Here is a 27,002-nt window from a genome sequence, read left to right on the forward strand (position 1 = left end):
CACAAAGATAGACAGGGGAATGTGGGAAGGAGCCCATGACACTCGCAGCCCTTTGCAAAGGCTGCTGGCTCTCAGCATCACTGCCTGAGTCTTTTGAAAAGTGTGTAGATGTTTCCCTCTCATTGAGGGAAGCTCCCCCTCAGTGGCTCTGGGTGCCTCGTCCCCCAGAGCCTTGAAAAGCTGTGTCTGGTGGCTCCCCTCTCTCCTCTTATGCCTCCAGCCCTGAGGCAGTGCTTCTGAGCTACTATCCACTCTGAAAGGCACAGTGGCATTGAGCTCTGAAACTGAGCTCCCAGCTGCAGTGGGGCGTCCAGCTTTCCTGACCCACTTCCCAGCAGAGCAATGGAGGACAGTGTGTGGGAGGTGAAGATGGTTATTGGCAGCGATACTTATTGAGTGAAGAGGTGTCCATGAAATAAGCAACTGGTAGTTTCCTGGTGAGCCCTGATAGCGATCATTACAGTGAAATATTATTCTGATTAAGCCACCCTCCACCCCTCGGTGCCATGCTGGTTCCGTGACCCACCGGCGTTACCACCTCTGGTTCATCCAGCCTGCGTTTGTGGGCATTCTCCCCAGGCCAGCCCCTGTATGAGTAACTGCTCTCCCCAAGATGCCATTTTAGCATTTCAGATGCTTCCTTCTGCATCTGAGATGGACCTTTTCATCCTAGCTACTAACATTAATTTATCTCAACAAAGATTTGTTCCCAGCACTAAAAAACCTAAAAAAAAAAAAAAAGTATATCTGAGGGAAAATGGTTCCTGAGTTAGGTTGGCTGGTCATCTTCGCAAACCGGGGGCCTGGCCTGCTAGAAGTCAGAGGTTGCCATGGCCAGCAGTCTAAACATGTCCAGCTCTGGTCCGGCAGCAGCTGCCTTTGTAAACTCTCCAGTGTCAGGGAGCCACAAGATTCCTGTCTTCCTCTGGGTCCTCAGGCTGAGGAAGTCCTGAGCTGGACACAGCCTATAGCATCTAAAGATGGACGTCTGCATCATGTCTCGGCCCCTGGGTGGCCAAATTGTGTGGCTGAACTTGGAACTCTGTTCAGAGTTCGTGCTGCCTCTCAGCCTTGGCTGTCTTGGGCCTTCTGGTCCAGCTGACCAGATGTCCTGTGAATCTTGCCATTTAATGCTTACAAGGGCCAGACCTTTTCCTAGGCCCTTCACACGTATTGTCTTTATTTAAATAAACCCTCAAGAGAACCTCATGAGTCAGGCGCTCGGTCCAGCCCCTCAGAGATTCTGATTTCATATTTGTGAAATGCAGAGTTGGTCCCTTATCTAAGACTATTCCGTCCCTTGGTGTCGGAGCTAACACAGGGCCATCCAGATGAATCTCACATGGCAGATTTGTGGGTGTCACAGACCTGACAGAGATAATTTTGGATGAGGGTCCTTTTTGGCGTTCTCTGAGCCATGCACTGCGAAGGACTGTCACTCTGTCCCTGGATGACACGCCCAGCTCTCAGTCTTAGAGCATTTCAATTACATGGCCAACTAACAGGAAATGCTGCTTCTCTTCTCCCCTCGACAATGACATCCTTCCCAAGATGACTGCCCCTGGAATTGTCAACTCGTGAAAATACTTCTGGGAAATGAATGTGCCCCTGTCACCATCCTCCCTGCCACTCCCCCTGGGCCCAGGTGCTCCCTGGGCGACGGGCTGGTGGGAGCCGGCCTCCTGATGCAGATACTGAGATGGAGAGGCAGCTTCTTCTCATCCATCAGTCCTAACTGCATTCAAACGTTTTCATTCTGTGGGTTCCTCGACCGCGTTCACTGTATGGAAAACAAAATAGAGGGAAATGATTATTGGCACAAAACAGGGACGCGGTAAATCTTCCAATCAGATCCGGGACAGAGTGGAACAATATGAGTCCTCCAAGGTTGCCACCATAATGTACCCAATACCTCTCCTCGGGCAGGGCGGCAGTCTGCTTTCAATCAATCTCGCTTTTTCTGAGCAAAAATACCAATTATGTTGAAGGAAGATTTTTTCCCCCCTCCCTTTTTGATAAAGACTGCTCTCTACCCCAGAAGGCATGCTATAATGAACAGACATATATTTTAAATCGTAGAGAATGGTATTGGACAGCTAACACCAAATGAGAAAAGTCAATCCTTTTTTTTTTTTTTTCCTTCTGTCTCCTGCCAGCATTCGTCTTACTTCTTAAGAGAAGTGAAAGCTAATTAAAGGCTTAAGGGATAATATTGATTGCATTGGAATATATTTTATATGTACCCAGCACATTTTCAACGAAGAGAACCCTGACTCTAAGGCCGAATAAATCAGCGGCTGAGCCTTTGATTCAAGGGTGAGAGGGTGAACTCCTCCCCTCCCCTTCCACTTCTCATCCAGCTGTCCCAGAGATGAATGGTTTTGGAGGAGGAAGCGGGATGCTGGCAGATGTTCATTCAGTTCTTCATGCACAGGATAGGAAGAATGCATGTTCAGGCATCTCTCTGGCCCTCTCATTGATTTGAGTCCAGCTTTGAATAATAACCAGTCTTATGCTGGTGTAGAACTGTGGGCTTTGCAATGCCTGGGGCAGGAGCTGGCTGGGGAATTAACCTCTCAGTTCCCTCATCTGCTGGACGGGGAGAAGAAACTTGCCCTGGATCACATGTCCTTGGGGCAGAGCAGGGAATCCAATCTGGCTCCCTTTCACATCCCTGTAGAGGGGCCCTTACCTTGGACCATGCTGGCCTTGGTCTCCACCAGGGAAGTTTGTGGGCAGAAAGTATCAGCATTGCCCCCACTGTCATTTGTGGAGAGGTCAAGTTCACAATCAGAAGTCTTATTGAGATCACACAAATTCACGTGCAGCCTGTTTTGTCCATGTAGATGCACATGTATGACAACAAGCATGTTAAGCTATGATGTGATAAAAATGCATATAATCCAAGTGTTTCATTCACTTCACATATTCAGACATACTGTGTATTTTAGGAAGGTGCTGGGTGTATGGGTTTTGAGTGTAGAATTTGGTTGGGTGGCCACAGGACCTCCCTCAACCCGGCAGGCGCAGACTCGAGCTCAGTGATCTTGCTCACATGGCTCCTCCGCAGAAGCCCCTGACTCCTCCCTCCCCGATGGCCGCTGCTCGCCGATCGCTAAGTGCAGCTCCGTAACAATAACAGTCCGTAATGGTGATATTATGAACTGCACCGCGCACATTATTGATTTACTCTTTGTTCTGCATCATTATCCTTTCACCAATGAGTTTACTGCATTATTCTCACATACTTAGTCAAGCACCAAATTACAAGGAAAGGGCAGGCTCTTGTAATGGCATCTAATGGAACATTGCATAAGTGATCATCATGCCTCCTATTACGGGCCGCCTCCAGCCAATGCGCTCTCCGCCTTATTGCAGTGTGCACAGAGCGGTTATGGAGTGCGAGGGGCCTGGCCATTTTACATTTTCCCACAGAATTACGGTGCTTCTTGTTCACCACATGCCCATGCCTCACGGCCCAGCCAGGGACTCGGCCTCTGTCCCCCGCGGCCTGAGGCGCACAGTGATCTGGGCTGAGTCCCTTGCAACAACCTCTCTACACTAAGCCAGTGCGTCTCCTCTGTACAGCCAGTCCAGGCATGGGGGCCTGGCACTAACTCTTCACCAACGTGCTTAGTCCTGAGCGATCGAGCACCTTGTAGTGACTGTCCTAGTCAGTGGCCATAGGATAGCCTGGTGTCAATGTCAGATTGGTCCAGGAGCCCAGAGATGCTGGGGAACTCTTGTTCCCACAGTTCTGGAGAAGGGGATCCTCCCCCCAAGGTCAGCCACCATCTCCAGAAACAGAAGTCCCTGGGATAAGGCTTCTCCCCATCCAGAGGCTGGTCCCTTTGGCCCGCAGAGACATCCGCGGCACCCTAAGGAAGCAGCTGCCCGGGGACACAGGTCCGCGGCGGATCTCCCATTCCAGAAGCGTCCCGTCCCCATTTAGCCCTGAGTAATGCTCACTTACTGTAAAGCGTTACGTGCCCCCATTGTTGGAGGAGTTATGGCGGAAAAATGCAAAATTTTCCTTTTTACTGCTTATGGCCAACAGAGCCCATAATGTGTCAAGCCGCACATTAGCCACCCTGATAAAAGTCCGCTTCCTTACGCACAAAATCATCGTTTCAGCAAGATTTGTTATCTCATTACCTGATAAGCTCTATGTCATAAACCAAGACTCATTCAGTAAATCTCCCGGGAGGACGCTTTGTGGGCAGAAAGGGAGAGATAGGAATCTGCAGGGGACTAGAGATGCAGCGTTTAAGCGTGAGCATAATGTCACTTATTGTGAAATGCATAAAACCACTTGGCCAAACGGTTGGGCTTTAATAGGATTTTGTGCGGCATCAGGTGAGACACCATATGCCTTTTCTGCCGAAGAGCACCTGCCAGCACCGTCGCTTTGCCTCGCAGCCTCTGGGGAGGGGAGCTGGGCTCATGGAGCCCCCCAGGACGGTGCTTTCCTGCAGCTGTGCCTCTTCTGTCCTGCTGGGCGTGGGTGCCTGGGTCGCGCTGGGTGACCTCATCTAACCAGCCTCTCCCGTGCAGGCACATTGTGGTCTGTGGACACATCACTCTGGAGAGTGTCTCCAATTTCCTGAAAGACTTCCTGCACAAGGACCGGGACGATGTCAACGTGGAGATCGTCTTTCTTCACAAGTAAGAGGCCCCTGTGGTTCTGAGACCCTCCACCCAACAAGACACCCCGAGGGGGCACCCTGAGTGTCTGCAGGAGTGGTGCTGTGGGCAGGGGAGAGGGCACGGCAGGGTTGAATGAGACACGACCCCTGCTGGGCCTCCATGAGGAGGAAGATCTGAACCAATGGAAAGGCAGTGACATGCTAGTTCAGTGAGTGCAGCTCCTGCCTCTGTGAAGGTGATTCTGGCAAGTAACAGAGGAGTTTATGATGGGTCACACATGTCATTACTGTGCCCTCAGCTTCTGGATCTCTGTGATCCACATGTGTCCCCAGTGTCTGGTACAGAATGATGAGCGGTGTGGTGTGGATACCTTGTGATTGTAGGGGTGACATAGCGACCAAGGAAAACATAATTGTAACAGGAAGCAGGATATAAGGTACTAATAACCACAGTAACTGTGGTTCCCAGAAACTCCCAGTGGGGGGCACTGTGCTCCCTGGTCACCATGCATACAGTCCCTCCTTTAATCAACAGAGGGAGCAGAGGACCTGCTCTGGATTCTGAATACCCGATCTGAATCTTGGGTCAACCAATTACTTGCTGAACCTCTCTGGGCCTCAGTTTCCACATCCAAAAGATGGGGACATCATCATGGTTTCTACCTACATCCTTGGGCTGTTGTGAGAATGAAAAGAAGTAATCCATATAATGTACACAGAGCAGGATCAGGCATGCAGTAGCTGCTCAATCAATGGTCACTATTATTGAGAAATATAAAATATATTAGGTCACATAACTGATTTAGAAGTTATGTCTTACTATATTTGATTTACAGGTGAGGAAAGCAAGGTAGCTCCCCTCTGCTCAACGTTGATGATATTTTAAGCTTTGCCACATCCCCTTTAAGGAAAAGGTAGTCTGCACAGGGATGGAGAATGGGGGGCTCAAGCATGTTGACATGCATTGATCTGTCTTCTTTTAGAGATGGGCCATTCAGGGACCAGCCCTAGCCATAAGTTGCTAGAAGAACAAAGCCAAAAGGACTTGAGTAAATTCTCTGTACAATGTTGGTGTTGGCTCACTATGGGGTTGACCACTCAAGACTCAGTCCTGCTCCAAGAGCCCTCTTAGGTTGATCTCCCTACTAGCTCCCATTCTGTGCACCTTCCTCCTCGGGGCATTTGTTCACCAATACCAAACTGGTCACCAGATTTGAGCACCAGCATTTTTCTTCTCAGCACCGACTTCTCTAAGTTCTGAAAAGGCTGGCCAGGCCATGGGCCCAGGAGCTGAACCCACAGAACAGTTCAGAGCTAGCTGCTGATTTCCAGTTGTGGGGCCCGTTTTCCGCTGAGCCTTATAGAAGCTTCAAGAGAAGTGTAGTGTGTACTAGTAGGTCTGCCCTCCTATTGGCTGAACATTTTAAGAAGAGCACATGTGTGACATCAGAGCACAGCAGTGGTCTATCCTAACTGGCTGAAGTCAGTTTAACCAGGTGGCAGACTGGCCTGGGGCATCTCTACCAGGAATGAAGCATGGCCTACTGGCTCTGGGGGACTGGAAAGATTTGCATAGATAGCCCCTCTTCTCTCACCCAGGGCTTCAGTCAGAATCAAGTTGGCTGCTAATGCTTCCAGTATCAGGGTTCCCCTGTGTCCCCAGCTTCGATTCTTGTCAGCATCCTAGTAGATGGCCCAGTTAATTAACCTCTTGAAGCTTTGTGTTAATAACATACCTTTCTCAAGTGTCCTTCTGAGGTTTAAATGAGTTAATACTTGCAAGTGTTTAGCATGGTATCTGCCATGCACTAAACGCTCAAAGCATTAAGAGTTATTAAGATTAGGTACTTAGTAAATGTTAGTCGTGTTGTTAACACTATCCCCGGCACCAAGTAGGTTCTAACTAAATATGACCTCCCAGTGCCTAGTATAGCACCATACAGAGTAGGTTTGTTCATTTTGCAGAATGAATGAATTGGTCAGTCAGTGTTTTAATCTTTGTCCTCCAGTGGAAAGATGTCCTTACAGCTCAGTCCTAAGAATGATGAATGGTGTATACTCTATGAATCAATAACAGTAGTGCAAGTAAAAGAACTCCGGGTGCGGCTGCACAGAGGTGACATGTTTGGGGATGAGGAGTCCATGAGGTGGAGAAGCAGGGAAAAGGCTTCTGGTGGAAGGAACGGGCACTCCCAAGGGAACCTGTGGCTAACCCTGATATCACAACCTCAGTTTCTCTATTTATAAAATAGGGATTCCATTCATAATGAAGTCGAAGACATTTCACCCCTTATGTCTCAGATGTGGCAAAAGTCTGGGCCTGTTTATTTTGCCTGGTATTCGGTTTGGTTCAGGAGGTTTTATCTCTCTTGAGTGCAAGCCTTTTATTTATGGCGGGCTTGGGAGCTGCTCTGAAGGAGAAAGCTTTTTCCCAGGCCTCCCTTTGTGGGAGTCAAGAGAAGGGGGCCTGGAGGCTGCAACACCTGCGTCTGTCATATTAATGGCTGTCTCTTCTCTCCCTGCACAGCATTTCCCCCAACCTGGAGCTGGAAGCTCTATTCAAACGACATTTTACTCAGGTGGAATTTTATCAGGGTTCAGTCCTCAACCCACATGATCTTGCGAGAGTCAAGGTAAGAAGGAAGGAGTGACCTCTTCTTTTCCTCCACCTAAGAGGGGGGTACCTGACTCAGTGGTAAGGGAACATGCCTCCCAGGATGGCCAAGAGTCATCCCCCCAACCCCTAATGAGAGAAGTCAGATACCACTATCTTGGCATCACCTTTGCATAGACCCCAGGGCTTGGTTCTGCTGGCACCTGCTAGACCACTTGTGAGCATTCCATACTGGAACTACTTGGAGCATGGAACTTCCTTTGCTAAAGGAAGCAGACTAGTTGTGTGGATTCATACAACATAATCATCAAGTTATTTCAATCTCAAATATTTAAGTAGGATTCAATGTAGCTCTGAAATCAATTATTTATATCCAAAAGGAACTCTAAGGGTAAAATCCTATATAATAAAAGGCTAATATGAAAATTGACCGAATGGAGGAATGACTGGTTGCTATGTTATGCGCTGACCACCAGGGAGCAGACACAACATAGGAGCTACCCCCTGGTGGTCAGTGCACTCCCACAGGGGAGCGCCACTCAGGGAGAAGCTGGGCTCAAGGCTGGTAAGTGCAGTGGTGGTGGCGGCACTCAGGATGCCCAACTGTGGCTTAGGCCTGCTCCCCCCTGTCAGTAGGAATTCCCTGAGGGCTCAGACCAGGCTGAAAGACCACCCTGAGTACGTGAATCTTGTGCACCGGGCCTCTAGTTTAAAATAAAAATTTATCAAGCCATAAAACATTTTGAGCTTCCTTCTTCCCCCCACCAAAAGACTAAGATGTGGAACTAAACATACAGGTATCTGATATCACTTTGTAAAGGACTAATTTTTCTTTCCAGCACCTGCTAAGGTAGAATCTTTTTAGAAAGCGCACGCGAGGCTTATAAGGAGATAAGGTATAGCAAAGTGGCCTCTGCCACTCTACCCATTGCACTCTACCGATTTTGTAAGCACGCTCTGAGTTTGCACAACAGTAAGTGTATACAATTGTGAAGCCACTGACATCTGATGCTAACTGCAGTCACCACACCATTCTGTAACCATGTAATGGGCAAACATGAATAAGCCAAAAGGACTTGAGTAAATTCTCTGGACTATTAAAGAAAACCAGAGACACTGTGACGTACGATGGGGGAGACCACACCCTCTCTCCAAATGCAGGAGGGTCTGCTAAGTACAGCATGCCAAGTGGGACAGGCTGCAGGCCTGCGCCAGCATGAGAATTCTTACGGAGTCCAGTTCATCTTAATTTCCCCCAGACATGGTCTGAGTTATGGCTATTGTGGAAGCTCATGAGAACTTCAAGAAAATGGTTATTGTTCTTGGACCTAATTTCTATGTAGGCAGTTATTAGCTCTACTCACAAACCCCTCAAAGGAATAAACCATTTGGGGCTCATGTTCAGATAAGTTAGTAAGTTAAAATTTGAGATTGTCTGTTACACATCATTTCATACCTACAGATGTGTTGTCTTTCGAATGTATGAATGCTAATTGAATACTAAACAGCAGTGGTTCAGGACTCTCATTTCCTTGTATTTGCCAGATAAGATGTGAACAGGGTTAGAGGGAAAATGTTGGAGTCTAAATGGCTGAATCTCCAACTCCTCAGTTACCTTGGTAACCTGAGTGGATGGGGCTTAGCCCACCTAACTCCATTTCCCATCTGGAAAAATTAGGATCTTGGTGGGGAAAGGAGGTGGGGCGGGGGTGGAGGTACTAAAAGGCTTAGTTCATTGCTCTTTAAAGAAATCTGAGAAGCTCACATGTAAGACTATGCAAAATGAACAGTATAATTACTAAGGTACATGCTGTTCCCTCCACCAGCAACCAGATGAATTGTTTATATCATAACAAGACTTTGCAACCTACATTTTAAACACAAACTGTAATCTCTCAGGATTCTTTTAAAAAATTCCCTTGCAAAGCACCAGGTTCCCCAAGAGCTGCCAATAGTGAGAGACTGCCCCCGAGCCTGGCTATTTATGTGTTTGTGCCTGTGGTTTTCCTTTTGGTGTCTTAGATAGAGTCAGCAGATGCGTGCCTCATCCTTGCCAATAAGTACTGCGCAGACCCCGATGCTGAAGATGCCTCCAATATCATGAGGTAACCTCTGTGGGTGGGGGAAGGCTCTGGGCTCGGGGCTCTGTGGCCCATTTGCTCCCCTTTGGGTCCTCTACAGCATCTCCTCCATAATCCACCTGCCTAGGCCTGGGGGGAGCTGAGGCTGTGCTGGGTGTGGAGGGCAGTGACACAAGGCCTAGTCCATAGGAAGTTCATCCTGAGAAGATGGGAGCTCTGGGTCTTGAATTTGAGATCCTTTAGACAGGACCAAAGGGAATGGTACATTTAGAGGGGTGTGACCTGGAGTAAGGTGCCATGTTTCCTAAGAGGAAATGGACCTGAGATACCTAAACAGGGATGTGGTTTCATCTCAGGGGACCTTTTGAAACATCTGGAGATGTTCTTGGTTGTCGTCCTGCTCATGTCTGGTGGGTAGAGACCAGTAACACTGCCCAACATCCTACAATGCAAAGGCCAGCGCCACACAGCAGAGAATCGGTCTGGCTCCAAATTTCAATAGTGCCTGGGAGGAAGCCCCATCTTAGAGCTTTCCAAGTGTGTCTATAGCACCTGGATTTATTTCATCCACAAAGAGGAGTTGGTTCTCCAATTAGTTTGTTTCCCTGAATGAAATAGTTTTGTTTACTGAAAACCTTCTCAGTGCTTTTAAAACTAATATGAATGATAAAAATAATGTGCTCTAGAGAATTTCTCAAACCTATTTGACTACAAGCCCTGGCCCCCATTTTTACAGAACATCTGGGGGGCCACTCTTTGGATAACACTTCCCAGTACCCTTCCTGAAAATGGCCTAAGCCTGTCAGAGGCCATTCTCTGCCCAACTCTTACCCCTCACTATCTCAGAAGAAAACTGTTGTTCTGTTTTTGTTCTTTGCATAGACCCATATCCAGACATATTGTGACTATGAGATACCTAAAAGGTTAAGGTATTTTTGCTCCAGATAGCTAAAGCTTTTTTGAAATCTTACCTCCTGTAGCATAAACTGCAGAGTAGTTAAGAGGGAAGGGTAAAAAGAACCTTCTGGAGAAGAAATGACCTAAGAGAAAACATGTCACTCCCACTGTATTCCCGAGAACTCTTACCTAATTGTGAACAGCCATCTTTGGGGTCTAGACAAAGATTCCCTCCCTGCAGCGTGGTTTACTGTGCCCTGGGAATTTGCCCTGACTGTCCCAAGATGGGGGCTGGGGAAGTTGCCTTTGCATCATCACAATGCTGGAACCTCCTTTCTGTGCCTTTAATCAGTGGCCCCAAGTGACACGTGCTTCCCCATTGAGGAGGTGGGGGGATTCCTCTATGCTTTTCGGGGGAGAGAGGCCTCCCCTCAGCATCTGGTCCTTGTGTCTGGCAAGCAACATCTGGAGCATTGTTCTCTTTCCACTTGCTTTTTTTTTTTTTTGGCAATATGATTAGTGCAGTTGTTTTAAGGAAGTTGATGTGTGAGCTCTTGTAAGCATTGGGCTTGCCAGGTTGCAGGAGATGGTGGGGTGAGGACATGCTCCCACACCTGGGTCCATCCCCTCACCAGTCACAGCTGGAGAGTGACTACAGCAGCCTCGGTTAAGGTGGCTCAGTCTGCCCTTTCTTTGAACTAGGATTTCACTCCTTCACCACGTTTTCCACATCATATGAAGTGACACAGATGTAGACTTTAAGGCACTAGGCTTTATCTTCAAAATTTCACCCAAAATATCAAAAGAAGATGAAGCTTAATGTATTGATCCCACAGACAAGTTTGAGGGTGGCACTACCCTTTTTCTTCTTTTTCTCTTTCTTTCTTTCTTTTTCTATTTCTTTCTTTCTTTCTTTCTTTCTTTCTTTTTTCTTTTGCCTTCAAAAGTGACTAATCGAAATGATAATAGCTTTGAAATGGGCATTTTTTTTCTTCATCACAATATCTCATAAAAGCCTTGCCTGTGGTAGGGTTAATGTGAAGACATATATAGGTTACCACGGCATGATGCCAAGGCATAGAAATTATTGGGCAAAGGTAGTATCAGAAATGTAACTGAGCCATCCATTAGCCAGAATCAGAGCTAAGGCCCAGGCAGCACAAAGAAATGGGAGGCTTGGGGTTAAAAATGGGTTCTGTCTTTCCCTTATTTGTATAATCCTCCTTCCTCCTTAATTTAATGAGACCAATCTGCCCTGTTTGAAATTAAAATGTCAAAGATCCATTTGAAATGAGCTAATGCAGAAAACTGGCTGAGGCTGTGAACTGAATTCAGAGGGCTGACAGAGGCTCCAAGTCCTTGAGTTATAAGCTCGGGCCAACGCAAGACTTTTTTCAACAATAAAATGAAATCCTTCAAGTGCAGGAGCCCAGGGTGAATTTGTGCAGGAGAGGCTTATGTGTGATCCATTTCCTAAGTGCAGAAGGTGGAGCTTTCCAGACACAGCTGCTCTTGGCCGCCTCTCTCCATCTTCGCATGGCACAGGGATGAAGTGCAGGGTTTCTGGGTGGGAAGTTTGTGGGGGGTGTCACAATAAATGCACTTGCATTTCTGATTAGGCTCAGGCGGTGGGCCATTCCATGGAATTCCATTCTTGAGCCTTCCTTGTCCCAGAAGGAAATGTACAGTGTCACCTCTGACAGAGTCTGTAATGACAAAAACCATAACTTACACGTGGAGAGAGCTTTTAATGATTTCAAAGCATTTTCACATCTGGTCTTTCATTTTGCTGCTCAGACCAAGCCTGTGAAATAAATAAAGCAGGTACTGTTGCCCCCGATGTCCAGATGAGGAAACGGTCACAGAGAGACCAGGGATTTCCTGAAGGTCACCAGTTCGCCAGGGCACTAGCTGGGACTGGAGTCCAGGTGTTTATATTCATCTGCTCCCTGCCCCTCCCCTGTTAGCACATAATTGTCAGGGGGACCATGGGGAGGCCCAGGCAGGGGCTAATACTGAGTATGGACTGAGGGTAGTTTGGAAGGATTTTGTACTCAAACTCTGGAAGGCCTTGCCCCTTATTCTAACCAGATCAAAGTCATCATTTAGATGCTATTAGCCATTGAAGGCTGAGTCAAGAATCCTGTCCTGGGAGCCCAACTTAGAAATCATTTTTGTGAGTGGCCATGTGTATGACAATTAGAATCACTTGTCGGGTTGCTTGTTCAATTTGTCACTTTTGTCTCAAATTATTACTTGGAGAATTGGATCCATAGCAAATGGTTTCTAGGCTCTTCCCCGGGGTATGAGATTGCAAACCTCCTTTGGCCCCATAAATTGAGATTGCTTTCTTCAGATGCCTCTATAGGCAACACACCTTTACCCTGGCCCCAGAACCCCCTACTCCTAGGACACACTTGCTCACATACCACAGGCCTCTCTCTTCCTTTATGCCCAGGACACTTCTGTGGCCGTTTTGTGGTTTCCTTTTCACACTACCACGGATACGGTAGTGGAAACACAATTTAACTTGGCCCCACGCCTGCAATCCTTCAGGATGGCACTGGCACCCAGGCCCCCATACATTCACTCCATTCAGTTATAATCAAATTAATCTTCCCATCAGACTCCAAAGTTAAGGTAAATTATGCTTCAGCTTTCATGTTTTCTTTTTTTAGAGTGATCTCCATAAAGAACTACCACCCGAAGATAAGAATCATCACTCAGATGCTGCAGTATCACAACAAGGTAGGACAGTGAGAGCCTACTGAGGCTCAGAGATGCATATGGAGTCTAGTGTCTTCTCCCTCACCATTCAGCCAAACACATGTGCATACGCATATGCACGCACGTATGCACACACACACATGCACACACAACAAAGAAATCCACAGGCCTGAACAAAGTGGGTGCTGGGTAAACCCTCCTTGGGACATTTCTTCAGGCTAAACACCTTGTCTGCAGTTGGTCACTGGAAGGAATCTCCTTCAGGTACCGATTCATTCATTCAGGAAGCATCTGTGGGACCTCCAGGTTCAGATCATTGTTGCACTCAGATCCCATTGCAACACTTCCATTTTTATGTGCTGTACTAATTCCTTCAGTTTGTGTTTACTGAGCACCTACGAGATGGTCAACACTCTGCCTGGCCCTCTAATCCCAAGAAGTCCTGTTTTGTGCTCTCAAGGATTTAGTCCTCATGGTGCAGAGAATGTCCCAAATAGGACTCTTCTCCCTGAGACCAGGTGAACCTGGGGGAACAGAACACACATTGGGTGGTGAATGTGGAACATGGCATTCTCAAATTCAAGATGAGAACTGCATGATTGAATTCAGGAAAACTAGAGTAAGCATAATGGAATCTTCCTAGTGTTAGAGCTTACAAAGGAGATAGGGAAGAAAACAAATGCTGGAGTCTGCGTTGATTCCCAGAGTCCAGGGGCATTCAAAGGCAATGCTCCTCCATTCAAATGGTCATTAAACTCCCAGGAAAACAGCTTTGGGGGAGGGAAGGTGGCACTTGTGTCTGTTTGATATGGAACCAGTTATCCCCTTAATGAGGCTTAGAAATCAGACTGTGCAGCACCTGGAACCAGGTGTCCTGTGTGAACTGAATAACTCCCTGCTGGGTTTTGAGTGAGTGTGTGACCCATCTTACAGGCCATATTCCCTACGAAATAGGCAGTCAGGTGACCCAGAGAAGACCCCGCTCTGCCAAATGTGCCAGTGCCACACCATTATTCTTAATTGCTGGCAAGGGCGGCCCCATTTTGCTGTGTGGAAGCCCATCAGAGGCTGTCGCTGAGTGGGGCCTGCTGTCGGTGACTGGCTACCCTTGGCGCTGCTCCCCCTGCCAACCGTTGCCCAATGCTCGGCAGGTGGTTCCACTGCAGAAGGTGTTGTGCTGCAGCCAGAGGGGTTGGTGGTGGGCAACCAAGGTCACAGTGTCCTGTTTGTCTCTGGAAAACCAAGGACACTGAAGGGATACAGTGAGGATATTGGTAACTCACAAGCATCAATTTAGAGAAGTTTTCTGACAGCAGTCCCTGTAGGTGGAGGTAAATTTTCTTAGTAAGGCCATGGCTGGTGACAGCTCCTGGGGTAACGAACTCCCTCCTTCCATTTGATATTTGAAATTGTATTTCATGTGAGAGTGCTTGAAGCTGTTATTTAGATTTTGAGCTGTATTCAGATTGAATAGGAAAATTAACATTGTATTGTTTACAAAGGGATGTCAGTTCCTTTCCTCCTGCTTCCACTGAGTGCTGATATAGCATCTTCAAGACATTAAGGAGGATTTCAGCTGTGATTCCTGTCAAACTCCAAGCGGCTCCATAGACCCAGGGTCCAGATAGTACCTGGTCAGTGTTCACAGGACCACGGCGAGCTCAGGGTCTCCCACAGTCTCTGCACTGTGGCTCTTCAGGAACAACGGTGAAGACGTCAGCCAATCTGTGATAATTTGCTTAAAACACGCTTTGTTTAGAGCCACCTATCTGTGTGGGTTTAGAGTTAGCCAAACATTGCTATGAGATTCTGCCCTGGAAGTTTAGTAAGGGTGCCAGGGACAGAGAGACTATACACAGGGCCTTTCCTCTCTCATTGCCTTTCTCTCTCCCAGAGAACAAATAGAAACCCACTGTTTATTATTAGTTATCTGATGCCTTTAAGAATTGCAAACAGACATTCTTCTTCTTGCTTTATAATTTTGCTCTGTTTCCTAAGGTCCCCCTACCTACCCTTTCAACATGTTTTTTTTCCACCTTCCATTCAATATTATTTTTCTTCCTCTTTTGGCACTTCTTCACCAGAGATCTCCACCCATAAAAACTTGCTTTCATAAAGAACCTGGTATGCGTGTATAAACTTATGTCACTGTCAATATATTCCAAGGGATCGTTAATTCCATCATTGGATGCCATGTGTAAAATATAAAGGATCTCAATCCCCTGTGACCAAAGGATTCTTATTCTAGGACCAAGAGGGACATAGGGATACTGCCTGCTTTTTCGCCATGTAAATCTATCCCTGAGTTTGTTATCATAATAACCTCAGACATTTGTGTAATATTTTATGGTTTTACAAGAGCTTTGATATCCATTCTGTCATTGAGTCCTCATTTGACCATCTGTGCATTTCAGCTTTCAATGTGACTTCGGACTGGGGCTCTAAGCTCTGACTCAGAGCTGCTCTGGAGGGTACAAATGATGGTCACTTGGCAGCCAGTGAGCTAAGAGACAGAGCTGCCAACTACCACCTTCTCTTTACATAGAGCCACAGCCCACTGAAACAAACTGTGGCTCCGTAGAGTAGGACCCATAGAAGGGTTGACATTCTCCAAAGGGGGTCTGTTTAGTATCACTAGAATCCATGGAGGGAACAACTCACAGCCTAGCCATCTCTGAACATGGAAAGACTGTGGCCCAGATAATTTTATAATTTGAGTGTAAGTGGCTTGAATCTCTTCAAGGAAAGAATGGTTTATGACATCTTGGAAAGGTGTTACTCCTGATGATCTAGCTCTTACTGGATTTTCTCTCCCAGCTGAAAAATCCAGTAAGAACTAGACTGTAGTGAAAGAGTTCTTTTCTGAACTTGAAGCCAAGTCCTGCTGGCCTGATGGACATGAAAGTTCTTTGAACTTCCTCCTGTAAACCCTTATACTTGGGCAGGAGTGCTACAGTGTTTCCTCTGATGTGACCTCTTTGCTCCTCGTGGTGGCTTCCCCAGTTGTATTTTATGTGCAGTGAGAGGTGGGACTGGGGCTGGAATCCATCTCTCCTGATTTCCCAGGACAAACTGTCTTACGTTCTTTCTTCTTGAGATGATGAGTGGCCCAGTACAGACCCTGCCCAGCAGGTCTCTTTCTCTAGGTTGGAAGGATTTGCCTCTGGACTCCCATGTAGCAATGCTGGCCTTTCCCCTGGGTCCCACTGCCCTCAAATGAAAAACAACAGAGTTGGTAGACACCAAGAATTCGAATTCCTGGGTCAATCTCTTGTCTTTGTTTTATGAGCACAGAAATCCCTGGTCCCAGGCTTTGGCACATCCCTTGTGGCTCCCTGCCCCACGAGTGCAGAAGATACTGGGGCCAAGAAAGGAAGCCTGAGAAATGAGACTAATGCCTTTCCTCTGTCAACATGTAAACTATGTCTAAGGAACTCAAAACAGATGGGCACATGAGGGACCCAAGGCCTGGACTTCATACCCTGGATAGCAGCTGGGGATGTGAGAAACCCTCTTTTTTTTTTTTTTTTTTTTTTAATATGCTTTATTGATTTTTACAGAGAGGAAAGGAGAGAGAGAGAGAGCTAGAAACGTCGATGAGAGAGAAACATCGACCAGCTGCCTCTTGCACACCCCCTACCGGGGATGTGCCTGCAACCAACGTACATGCCCCTGACCGGAATCGAACCGGGACCTTTCAGTCCGCAGACCGATGCTCTATCACTGAGCCAAACCGGTTTCAGCGTGAGAAACCCTCTTGAGAACTTTCTGTGTGTTTGTTTGAAGGTTCCATGAAGGTTATCTAGTGTCTGGGACTTGATGACTTGGTTGTTCATGAGTTAGATTTAATCGTCCCCATTCTTTTCAGATGATATTAATGCAAATTAATATATATTTTTTTTATCTTGGACTGATATGTTATTCTCTATGATGCCAGGGAAGTAAAGGGGAAGATGGCCTTCTTTGGACAGTGAAGAGTAGGGAGAGAAATGGGATAAAGGGCAGGGCTAGTTCTGGATCGAGGATACGATGTGCGGACAGTCTCTGAAACTCATCCTGAGGGAAATTGCCATCCGTTGTGGCCCACACATGGGGCTGTCTTAACATTGCTGTCATCAGGACGGATACAGTCATCTCTCCCAGGAATAGGCTCCTGCTGGGTTAGGATGCACGCGATTGCCATAGAACTGGATTTTGTAAGAAGGAATTTCACAAGAGTGGTATTTCTGAAAGCAGAGCCTGGAGACTTAGGGCCCACCCTTTGTTTCCACGATGGAGTCTTCTATCTCCTTCTAATACAACTGCCTGTATCATCCAGAGAGTGAAGGAAAGCCTTGTTGGCGCTCCTCCTGTTTGGAGAGAGATCGTCATTTCAGGGCCATGAAGTCTGGCATTGGAAGACCTTGGGTGCCGGCATTCTTGTCCCAGCCTTGCGAAGGGTTCAGCAATCTTGAGAAAGGAGCTGATGTATAGATTCAAGAAGGAATCCAAGGAGGAAAGATGATTTTGAAAGGCATTGGGGGTCAGAGGAGCTTCAGCTAAAGGGACAGAATACAACCTCCTTGTCTAGGACCCTTCCTTTTATTAACACAATTTGTCCTAAGGCAAGGTGGAGACATACACTTCAAAGGGTAAGGTTTCAAAGGGTAAGCTACAGAAGCATTGTTAGCTTGGGGGAATAGCCTACAGCTGTTCAGGTGTTTGACCAACAGGAGGCAATAAAATGCCCTGAGCTGTCTGGCAGCAAGCGATTATACTATTCGGGTTTTGGGGCGATGCTTTTTAGCCATCCCAGATGATTCAGCCCTACTGACATGCTGGAATTGGCTCACGGCACTAGGGGTTCTCTCCATGCAGAGCAAGAGGTCTTTCTGCTGAGACTTGGACACTTACTGAGTTTTAGGGAGAGAAACCTTGCAATGGAGGCAGTCTTCTCCATCTCTTAGACAAATTGCATCCTCAGAAAGTTCCTTTATAAAACAAGCTAAAATTACTGCTTCAGTCCCAATTCTGGCTCCTGGGACAAAACAAGACAAGCCCAATCTCTTCATCGCAGCAGCAGCTCCGTGATGGCGAGACCTTCTTCAGGCCCCGCACTGCTGCCTGTCTCCTTGTTCTTCAGAAGGGTTGTACAGAACAGACACCTCTGCTCGTGCTTGTCATGTTTTCTCTGTGAGTGATGCAAGTGGTCACCTTTCCTCCTTAAATCTGACGGTGAGGCTGGATCAGGTTTTCTGGAACCAGCCTGACCCGTTCACATCAGAATGGAACCTTCGTTTTCCTCAATCTGGAGACCATTTCTAACAAGCAGGCATTGGCGTTCATTGCAATTTCTCATACAGTTGGCCTCTCTTTGGGGTTTAGATACCCACACACTTAAATTTTTTTTTTTTCTTTTCTGTTTCCTATTGTCTGCTGCCAAGTTAGGTCTTCTCATCTGAACATATAGAATTGATTTTCTCAACCTAAATGCCATACTGGCTGTCCCCCCACCCTTACCCCCTCACCCCTATTTTCCCAACTCTGGAGAACTTTTGAATCTTGATTCTTTCATCCAGTGTGTCACCTATGACTGTGCCTCATGCCTCTTAAGCGAAACTGGCTGAGCATGTTCTGGGCCCTGATCTCAGTGCTGACTTAACTGCTGAAGAGGATCCGTCTACCTGCAACAGATGGTGATATGTCCACACTGTCATTTGCCTGATGACTTAGGGCAGTGCTTCTCAAAGTGCAGTCCCCAGCTCAGCAGCTCCGCATCACCTGGCCCTTTTAGAAATGCAGATTCTCCAGCCTCACCCTACACACTGGGAATCAAAAACCGTGGGGAATAGGGCCAGCAACGTGCTTGTTCAAACCCTCCAAGTGGTTCTGATGTCCAACCCAAGCTTGGGAGCCACTGATCTGGAGTATTTGGGAGGCAGATAAAATGAAATCTGAAGTACACAGGCATTGGATAGTATCAGAGTCTATTTGAGGAGCCAGTTTGTGAGCAATCTAATCAGACATCCTAGTAGCATGGGCCTGTGACACAAGAGGGATTTGCCTCTGGACTCTATTTGACTAAAGGACAAACCCTAGGGGAGGCCTCTGGCTTGGTAGGTACAGAAACAGTTTCCAGGGAGATCGGAGTCTGATGAAGAGAGTTTAGTAAAACGCCAAGCGCGACCCAGGCCCAGGGACGAAAGGACGAGCCTGGCTCACCCTGCAGCCGGGCAGTGCTGTCTCCCAGGGGAGACTTTAAACAATTGAACGTTTCACAAAGGAAGGTCTCATAACTGTTTTCTTTCCACAGGCCCATCTGCTAAACATCCCGAGCTGGAACTGGAAGGAGGGTGATGATGCAATCTGCCTCGCGGAGCTGAAGCTGGGGTTCATAGCCCAGAGCTGCCTGGCCCAGGGCCTCTCCACCATGCTCGCCAACCTCTTCTCCATGAGGTCATTCATAAAGGTAACGTCTTGTCCTATTAGAGCACATTAGCCCCAGATTCAATTTGTCGTGGGGTTGAGTAGAGAGCACCGCTTAAACTCAAACCAGATCAATGGGCCTCAACCGCTTTGGTGGGGGAGAAATTCCTTGTTACAGATTTGGGCGAGAGGCCAACTTCTTTCAGAATTATGTTTTTATTTTTATTTGGCACATCCACGGCCATTAAATGATTGTTCAAAGCACAATCCTCTCTTTTTTTAGATAAACCACATGTTTATCTATCAACAAAGCCTCCGCTGTTAAAACAAAAATATGATTTATATACATTCCATATGGCACCAGAGTGCCTAAAGAAAAGAATTATCATTTCCCTCTTTTACATCAAGTGGCGGGTGGACCTCTCACTGTGCGGATAAATGTAGACCATGTGTTTGTGCCGAAGCCCAAACCCCAACAACATAATTCATTTATTTATTTCTGCACAATCAAGGAGGCCAGTGGGGCTGACATGCCACGGTTATTTGAATGGCGAGGGAAACGCTGAGCTGAGTCCTCAGCAGTGGTGCCCTTTCCGCCTTGAGATAGGCGGCCTGGATATGCTCACCTCCTGTCAGCCGTTCATGCCACTGAGCTCCCCGGGCAGCTCACCGTGGCTCCTGCCTGCTGAACCTGATCTGTCCTCTCAGGCCAGGCCAGACATGTTTCCAGAACATGGGTTGAGGCTCCAAGCTCCTACTTAGAGGGTCCTTGGAGTTCAGGATAATGAGAACACCAGTTCTAGTCCTTGGATTGTTCTCAGGCTCACCAGGCAAGGTGGCGGGACCGGTGCAGTGAAACTTATCTAGTTTGGGTCTCTCTGACTTGGCACTGGTGCCCGTTAGCTCAAGATCTGGGCTTACAGTGCCCTGCCTGTTCCTCATGTCTTCACATTCAGCTTCCTGAGCTGGTAGTGGTTGAGACGGGAAGTTCGTGAGTCACCAGGAGGTCCCACAAAGGTAGCCAAAAGCTCTGAAATCAGAGCTGTGAGCCATCCAGCCTTCGCTGCCATTGTTGCCACGCCCACTACCCCACTACCGGAGAGAAGGTCTGGGTGGAGTTGAGGAGGCAGCGGACCTGATGCATTGAGAGGGATGAGTGGTGAGGATGGGGATGCAGATGATGGACTAAAACTCTGTATCAGTTCTCCTCTCCGGCCTCCATGGGTTGTTTGACTTAGAACAGGATTTTTTTTAGGCCCGAGCTTGCTGTTCCTACCTCATTGGCTTAATTTAGCCACTTTCTCATTCACATTCCTCTGTGGATAAGAACAACTTGTCTTGGAGTTCCTTCAATCACTTTAGGAAATAGGTGCCTTGATTAAAGAAATTCTTCTAGCCTCTACGTGCCCAGAGACCTGCACTTCACTGATGGCCTGGCTCAGGCCCAGCTCACAAGCAAGGACATCGCATTCCTTTAAGTGGCTCCTTCAGTCCAGGCTGCTGGTCCGCTGCCTGGAGGAAGCAGAATGAGGCAACATGGAGGCAGCAGGGTGGCCTGTGTGGCCGCCCCCCCCCAGATGTAAGCTTGTGTCTCCCAGGCTCTTCCACTCAGCACCAGGAGCCCAGGCCCAGCGTTGTTACCAGGAGAGCTCCTCTGGCTTGTCCATCCAGCTCTGGTGGTTTCTTCTGTTGGGAGTTTCCCACAGGCCCAGGCTTGAGGCCCGAAGGCCTGGCCTCCGCTCCCTGGTGCTGATGTAGCCCGGCCTTGGCAGGGCCCCGCTGCACATGGGCCGTTGACATGCGCATGTTTTGATTTTGCGGTGCCTGCGTGAAACTAGAGCCACCTGTCAGGAACATGAGTAAAGTGGAGGTGACGCTGATTCTGCAGGGCTGTTACCAGCGGGGAAAAGGAACTTCTGTCCAGCTTCCCGCAAGACCCTGGAGGGCCTTACCCCTGCACCAAGGACACCCCTCCAGCCCAACTCAGCCCACTGCCAAGTTCCTATTTAGGAAGAGCCTGTGGGAGAGGCCTGGCCCGGCCCTGGTGTAACTGAAAACACATTTCCCTCCCGGGGTTATGTTTCTGTGCTGCTTCTGTCCAGGGCCAGCCCTCTGAGTTTGAGGGTAGCTCTCTGCATTTAGCCCTGTGACATTCAGGTGGTCTTTGTGTTGGAATTCACTAAGCGCATGACCTAGAAAGAGCGAGTCCTCCAGTCATCTGTTTCTCTCATTAACAATAGGACAGCCTTAAGCGCATGCCCACCGTTCTGCAGCATCATCTCTGTGCACTTGCCCTCAAATCCCAGGTCCTCCTCTGTCTCCTTTAGCTCATAACAAACACCACAGCGAAGCTCTCCTTAGGAAGTTGTATGTATTATTTCCCATTCCAGGGGTGCAAAGCCTTCGCTTGTTTTTATTTGGGGGCAGATGGAAAAGGAAAGCTATAAGTGGATTATTGTTTACAGAAATTGCTTCTTCCCCAATGTCCCCCATGTCCTATGCAGAGAATCCATCAGCACTTCCACAGGGACAGACCATCCTATCAGGGTGCAGGGGGACCGGATGGGGCTTGGCAACACTTGATCCCTTGAGCACACTTAGCGGTTCTGGAAGCAGAAGGTGGGGTGTGAGCTCACCTCTCCCTTGCCTGAGGCAGGTAGTGTCTGTTTCTTGGTTCAGCAGCATGTACTGTGCTCAGTCCCTCCTGAAAGAAGAATGAGGAGGAACGAAACTGAAACAGGGATGATGTATCACAGGCACAGTGACTCACCTCTAGATTTTTTAAGCCAGGACTGAAAGTGAAGGTGTGAAAGCTCAACAAAAGAGATAGGGCTTCTGGTATGGAGCTGCCACTAAAGAGACCCAGCCCAGATACAACAGGAAATACCGGGAAGCACTGTCTTATCCCCTCAGCAATGTCCCTTTCAAAGATCCTCACTCCAGGGCCCCAAGTCATTGCCCCTGAAAGCTTATTTCATATTGGATATGTTCTCTCTGAATAGATCTAAAATCTTGGAAATCTATTTATGTTTTTAGCCCACATCTTAGGGGTAATGATTTTTTTTTAAAGGTTGCACTTAACTTGTTCCACTTGAGGCATGCTTTCTACAGTTTCTGATGTGCTGGGATTTGTTTAATAAATCTATGCTAACTTTATAGCCAATACATTTGTGAAAGAGGCTCAGGTTGGCCACTCAGGGGGACCTCCAGCCCAGTGGCTTGTTGCTAGTGACAGGTTAAGCATTTTGTCCATGACATCCAGTTTCTCTACCCAGAGTTCCTTTAAGGAGTGAAGGCAAATGTTCTGGTTCCTGTGACTTGTCAACACCTCCATTATCCACCAGGCCTGGAATGGCCTGCTCACTGTCTGATCTCCCACCACCTGCCTTCTCCCTAGAGTCTTCATAAAGACCAGGACAAGGAGTCGAGGTAGCCTATCTTCCCCCGCTTTTTGGGGCCCTGGAGAAGTGGCCACTCTTCCCCTCTATTTAGCTTCCTCACTGGAATATAACTTACGATTCATTGATTTATTTTATTTTATTTGGTTTTAGAGTCTTACCATGTAATAGTTAACTTTCCAACATATCTAGTTACAAGTCAGGGCTTGACCTGCTATTTTTGTGAATTGTGCTATTATTCTTACTAGGATTAGCTGTCCTTGGACATGATAAATTGTGTGTGGGGGTGTTGTGTGTTTAGAGGGTGATTAATTCTTAAAATGTCTTTTTGGTCCACGCTAAGTCTTGAAATTGAGCACATTTAAATTGTTTCCAGGATTGCCAACTATTTTAACTCCACTAATCTACCATTTCATACACACACACACACACACACACACACACACACACACTTTCACACAGCCTAGAACATGGCAGGCATTCTGTAATTATTTCTTGGGTGGATAAATCAGTTATGAAAATGGAGAAATTATGTAAAATGCCTTTTAAATTTCCCCCTATTTTATAAGATTTGGAGTTGTGGGTGAAATTTACTTAATATTGATCAGAATGCAGTCTCCTCTGTCATATTTCCTATTTGTGAATGAGCAAGCACTGGGAAAATCAGACCCTTATTATTCAGCTTGTATGTTGGCTGAGGTGGCTTTGCTGGACATAAAACCATTTGTTCGTTATTGTTATTACCGTGTTGAGATAAACTTTCAGCAATACATAATCATAGCAATAATTGTAGCCAAGGGAATCATTTTTAATACTTTTATTTTGGGTTATGTTTATGTGCGTGTATGTGTTTGAATATATTTGTATATAAAAACATGGTTTAGGAGCTAGATATGTAAATCAAGAATCTTTAATAATAGCTTAAGTATACTAGGTCCTAACAATGTGCCAAGCCCTCTGCTATGATTTATATGCATTATCTCACTCAATTCTTACAATGACCCTACCCAAACTTGGCACTGTTACTAATTCCTGTGGGTTAAGACAAGTTGAGTGGCTTGTGTGAGGGCATAAAGTTGGAATGAGGAACTCAGTTGTTCGAACCCAGGCAAATGGGTTCCAGGACCAAGAGGAAATTGGACCGGCGATAAGAGGGAACTTAGCTAGTGCCCTCATCTTGGCATGAATCTTAGCTTTCTGTAGTTCACTTTATGGAAACTATGGATTCAGTGGAAATTCCCTTTGCACCTACCACACTCCAGGCAGTGTGCTACTCAGACTGTCAGCCTGGCTACGAGGTGCTGAGAAGCTTCCAGAAGCTTCTGTTCAGACTGGGATGTGTGGGCACATGTTTTCCCAGCCCCATCTGTGGCTCTTGTTGGCATTTCTCTCTGGCATCTCTGCAAGGGCCACGGTATCAAGGCAGATGAGGGGTTAGCCTAGGGTGGGATGAGTCAGGGTGGGGAAATGAATTAGGCTCCCAAGGCAGAACTGACTTCAGGCACTGCTGTACTTGGGGGTAAAGCTAATTGGCTTAGGGCAGGTGCTTCTGGGAGACAACAAGCAATTCCTGTTGGCTGGTGGGCATGAGCTCTGCTGACCAGAGGCATTTATCCAGGTGAGGGAGGCCTTCTGGAAGCAAGGCTGCACTCTGAGTGGAGGCGGGGAGGCTGGTGAAGGGCTCTCTGAAATGGGATCAGGGCTCCCATAAGGCTGGGACCAAGGTGGCTTTCAGCTTCCAGGAGGGAACACCAATGCCAGGACAGAAGGTTTGTCTGGCAAAGCAAACACACATGATGGGAGTTAGACAGGAGACACAGTTATTGCTTATTCCACACACATGGACAATGTCACCCTAATCAGAGATGGTGTCCCGGCAATGGACCTCTACAAATATCCTCATCAGTGGGAAGTGGCTCCCAGAACAATTACACTCACTTCCTTCATAATCTCATTTATTCTCTTAGCTTCTAGACATATAGATGAAACTTACGTTTTTTTGTGTGTGTGTGGTTTTTTTAAAAATATATTTTATTGATTTTACACAGAGAGGAATTGAGAGGGACAGAGAGAGGTCAATGAGAGAGAAACACCGACCAGCTGCCTCTTGCACACCCCCCAGTGGGGATGTGCCTGCAACCAAGGTACATGCCCCTGACTGGAATCGAACCCAGGACCTTTCAGTCCGCAGGCCGATGCTCTATCCACTGAGCCAAACCGGTCCCGGCTGAAACCTACGTTTATATCTCCATCCAGACCTCTCTCTTGAACCCAATATCATCTATTCACCTGCTACACAACATCTCTATTTGAATGTCTCATCTCTCAGACTTACTTCATCCATAAAATAATTCCTGTTGACTATAAACCTGCTTTCTCCCACTGCACCATTGGCTATGCCATTATCCCATTGCTCAGACTAAAAACTTTACAGTCACCTTGGACTCCTTTCTTTTTCTCCTGTACCACATTCCCTTCAGCAGCAAATCCTCTTGGTTCAACTTTCAAAATATGTCCAGAAGCTGAGCACGTCTCATCACCTATGTATTCACCCTCAGCTCCAAACCACCATTCTCCATCTCTGATTGTATCAACCTTGTAACTGGTCTCCATGCTCGGACCTTACCCCTTCCTGCCCTCCAGTCTGTCTCCAATAGAGCGTGCAGAACAGCCTTCTGAAACATGAATCAGACCCTGTCACCCCCGTATACACCTCTCCAGGCATCCCACTGACCAAAACAAAGTCCTTGCAAAGGCCTCAGGTTTCGGTGGCCTCACTGGCCTCTCCTACTGCCCAGTGGGTCTCCCTTCGGCTGGCCCCAGGCTTTGTGCTGGCTTCTCCCTCTGGCTGGAACGCACTTCCCCTAGAAGCTGCATGGCTTCCCGCCATCAAAACTTCAGCTCTGCTCAGTGTTAAGTTCTCAGTGAGACCTCTCTCTAAAACATTAGAAATATATTTTAGAAAAGGGATTGAAAACAAACTTTTAATTGACACATAAAGTGTGCATCTAATGCATGTGGTTAAATAGCAACAAAGCCATAAGGTACAAGCATAAAGTGTGCATCTAATAAATGTGGTTAAACATCCACAAAGGCAACACCTAGAGAACCAGGACCCACAGTAAGAAACAGCACATCATCGGGACCCCAGGAGCCCCTTTTCGTGTCAGGTACCAGTGTGCATGGGTCTGCTCGGGGCTGTGCGGGGAGAATTGGCATCTCCGAAGTGCCGAGTTCTCCGGTTTATGAAGATGGCACTCCTCTAATAAGGGGCTGCTTTATGATTCAACTGTTCTCCTGGCAAGTGCAGGGGAATCAAGAAGAAAGTGAATACGCTCATACATTGCTCTGGGGCTTCTGAGGCGCGCCGCCCCCCCCCCCACCCCCCCCGGGAGGAATGTACTGCTTCACATTCTCCAGGAAGGACCTAGATGTTCTCTATTTCATGGTGTGAATGAAGTTTCCCTGTGAATACTATCAGAACTGCATTTTTAAAAATATATAATTTTATTGATTTTTTACAGAAAGGAAGGGAGAGGGATAGAGAATTAGAAATATCGATGAGAGAGAAACATCGATCAGCTGTCTCCTGCACACCCCCTACTAGGGATGTGCCCACAACCAAGGTACATGCCCTTGACCAGAATTGAACCTGGGACCCTTCAGTCTGCAAGTTGATGCTCTATCCACTGAGCCAAACCGGTTTAGGCCAGAACTACATTTTTAAAAGTTGCCTCACTCTCCCCTCCACACCTCATACATCCACATCCTTAGCCACACTCCCACAGGCTTTGCACTCAATGGCACTTCCTGTCACTGCCTCTTTCCTGTGAAATTGTGTAAGTGCTGTGAAGCCCCAGCAACTAGAACAGCCCTGACTCATGCCAAGGAATATACTGGCCTCAGCTTAGCCTGGTCTGTCTTTGATATAGACAGTGGGGTGGGGCCCGGACCAGCAACTTACACTTTGGGGTGATTTGGGTGATGAAACGTCTTCTTTTGCTACCATACATGGTTCTGTTGCCAGACTGAAGAGCATTGACTCCCTGTAGATTTACATGAAACTTGGCTCCATGAAACTTTGACTCCATGAAACTTGGAACTCAAAGCATTCTAATCCTTGTCGAGGCTGTGTGGAGGCTGGTTAGAGTTGGCTATAAACCATTCTGACTGACAGAAAGTCGAGTCAGTGTGCTGCTGGAATTTACAATTCAGAATAGAAAACCTTGCATTA

At 47.2% G+C, this 27,002-nt stretch overlaps 1 protein-coding gene across 16 annotated transcripts in view; it reads left to right on the top strand.

Annotated features, from left to right (window-relative positions):
• KCNMA1 (potassium calcium-activated channel subfamily M alpha 1) overlaps positions 1–27,002 on the top strand; it is a 669,950-nt gene that overhangs the window by 465,689 nt on the left and 177,259 nt on the right. For all 16 annotated transcript variants that reach the window (XR_014796777.1, XM_084903669.1, XM_084903660.1 and 13 more), the window contains exons 10-14: positions 4,555–4,665; positions 7,174–7,279; positions 9,283–9,365; positions 12,917–12,986; positions 19,258–19,413. Coding sequence is in view for 15 of the 16 variants with exons in the window: in XM_084903669.1 (XP_084759795.1) it covers positions 4,555–4,665; positions 7,174–7,279; positions 9,283–9,365; positions 12,917–12,986; positions 19,258–19,413 (526 nt within the window). In the remaining variant the exon portion in view is untranslated. The remainder of the gene's footprint in view (positions 1–4,554; positions 4,666–7,173; positions 7,280–9,282; positions 9,366–12,916; positions 12,987–19,257; positions 19,414–27,002) is intronic.

This window comes from Pipistrellus hanaki (assembly GCF_964339955.1).
Source record: "Pipistrellus hanaki genome assembly, chromosome: 14".
NCBI lineage: Eukaryota > Metazoa > Chordata > Mammalia > Chiroptera > Vespertilionidae > Pipistrellus > Pipistrellus hanaki.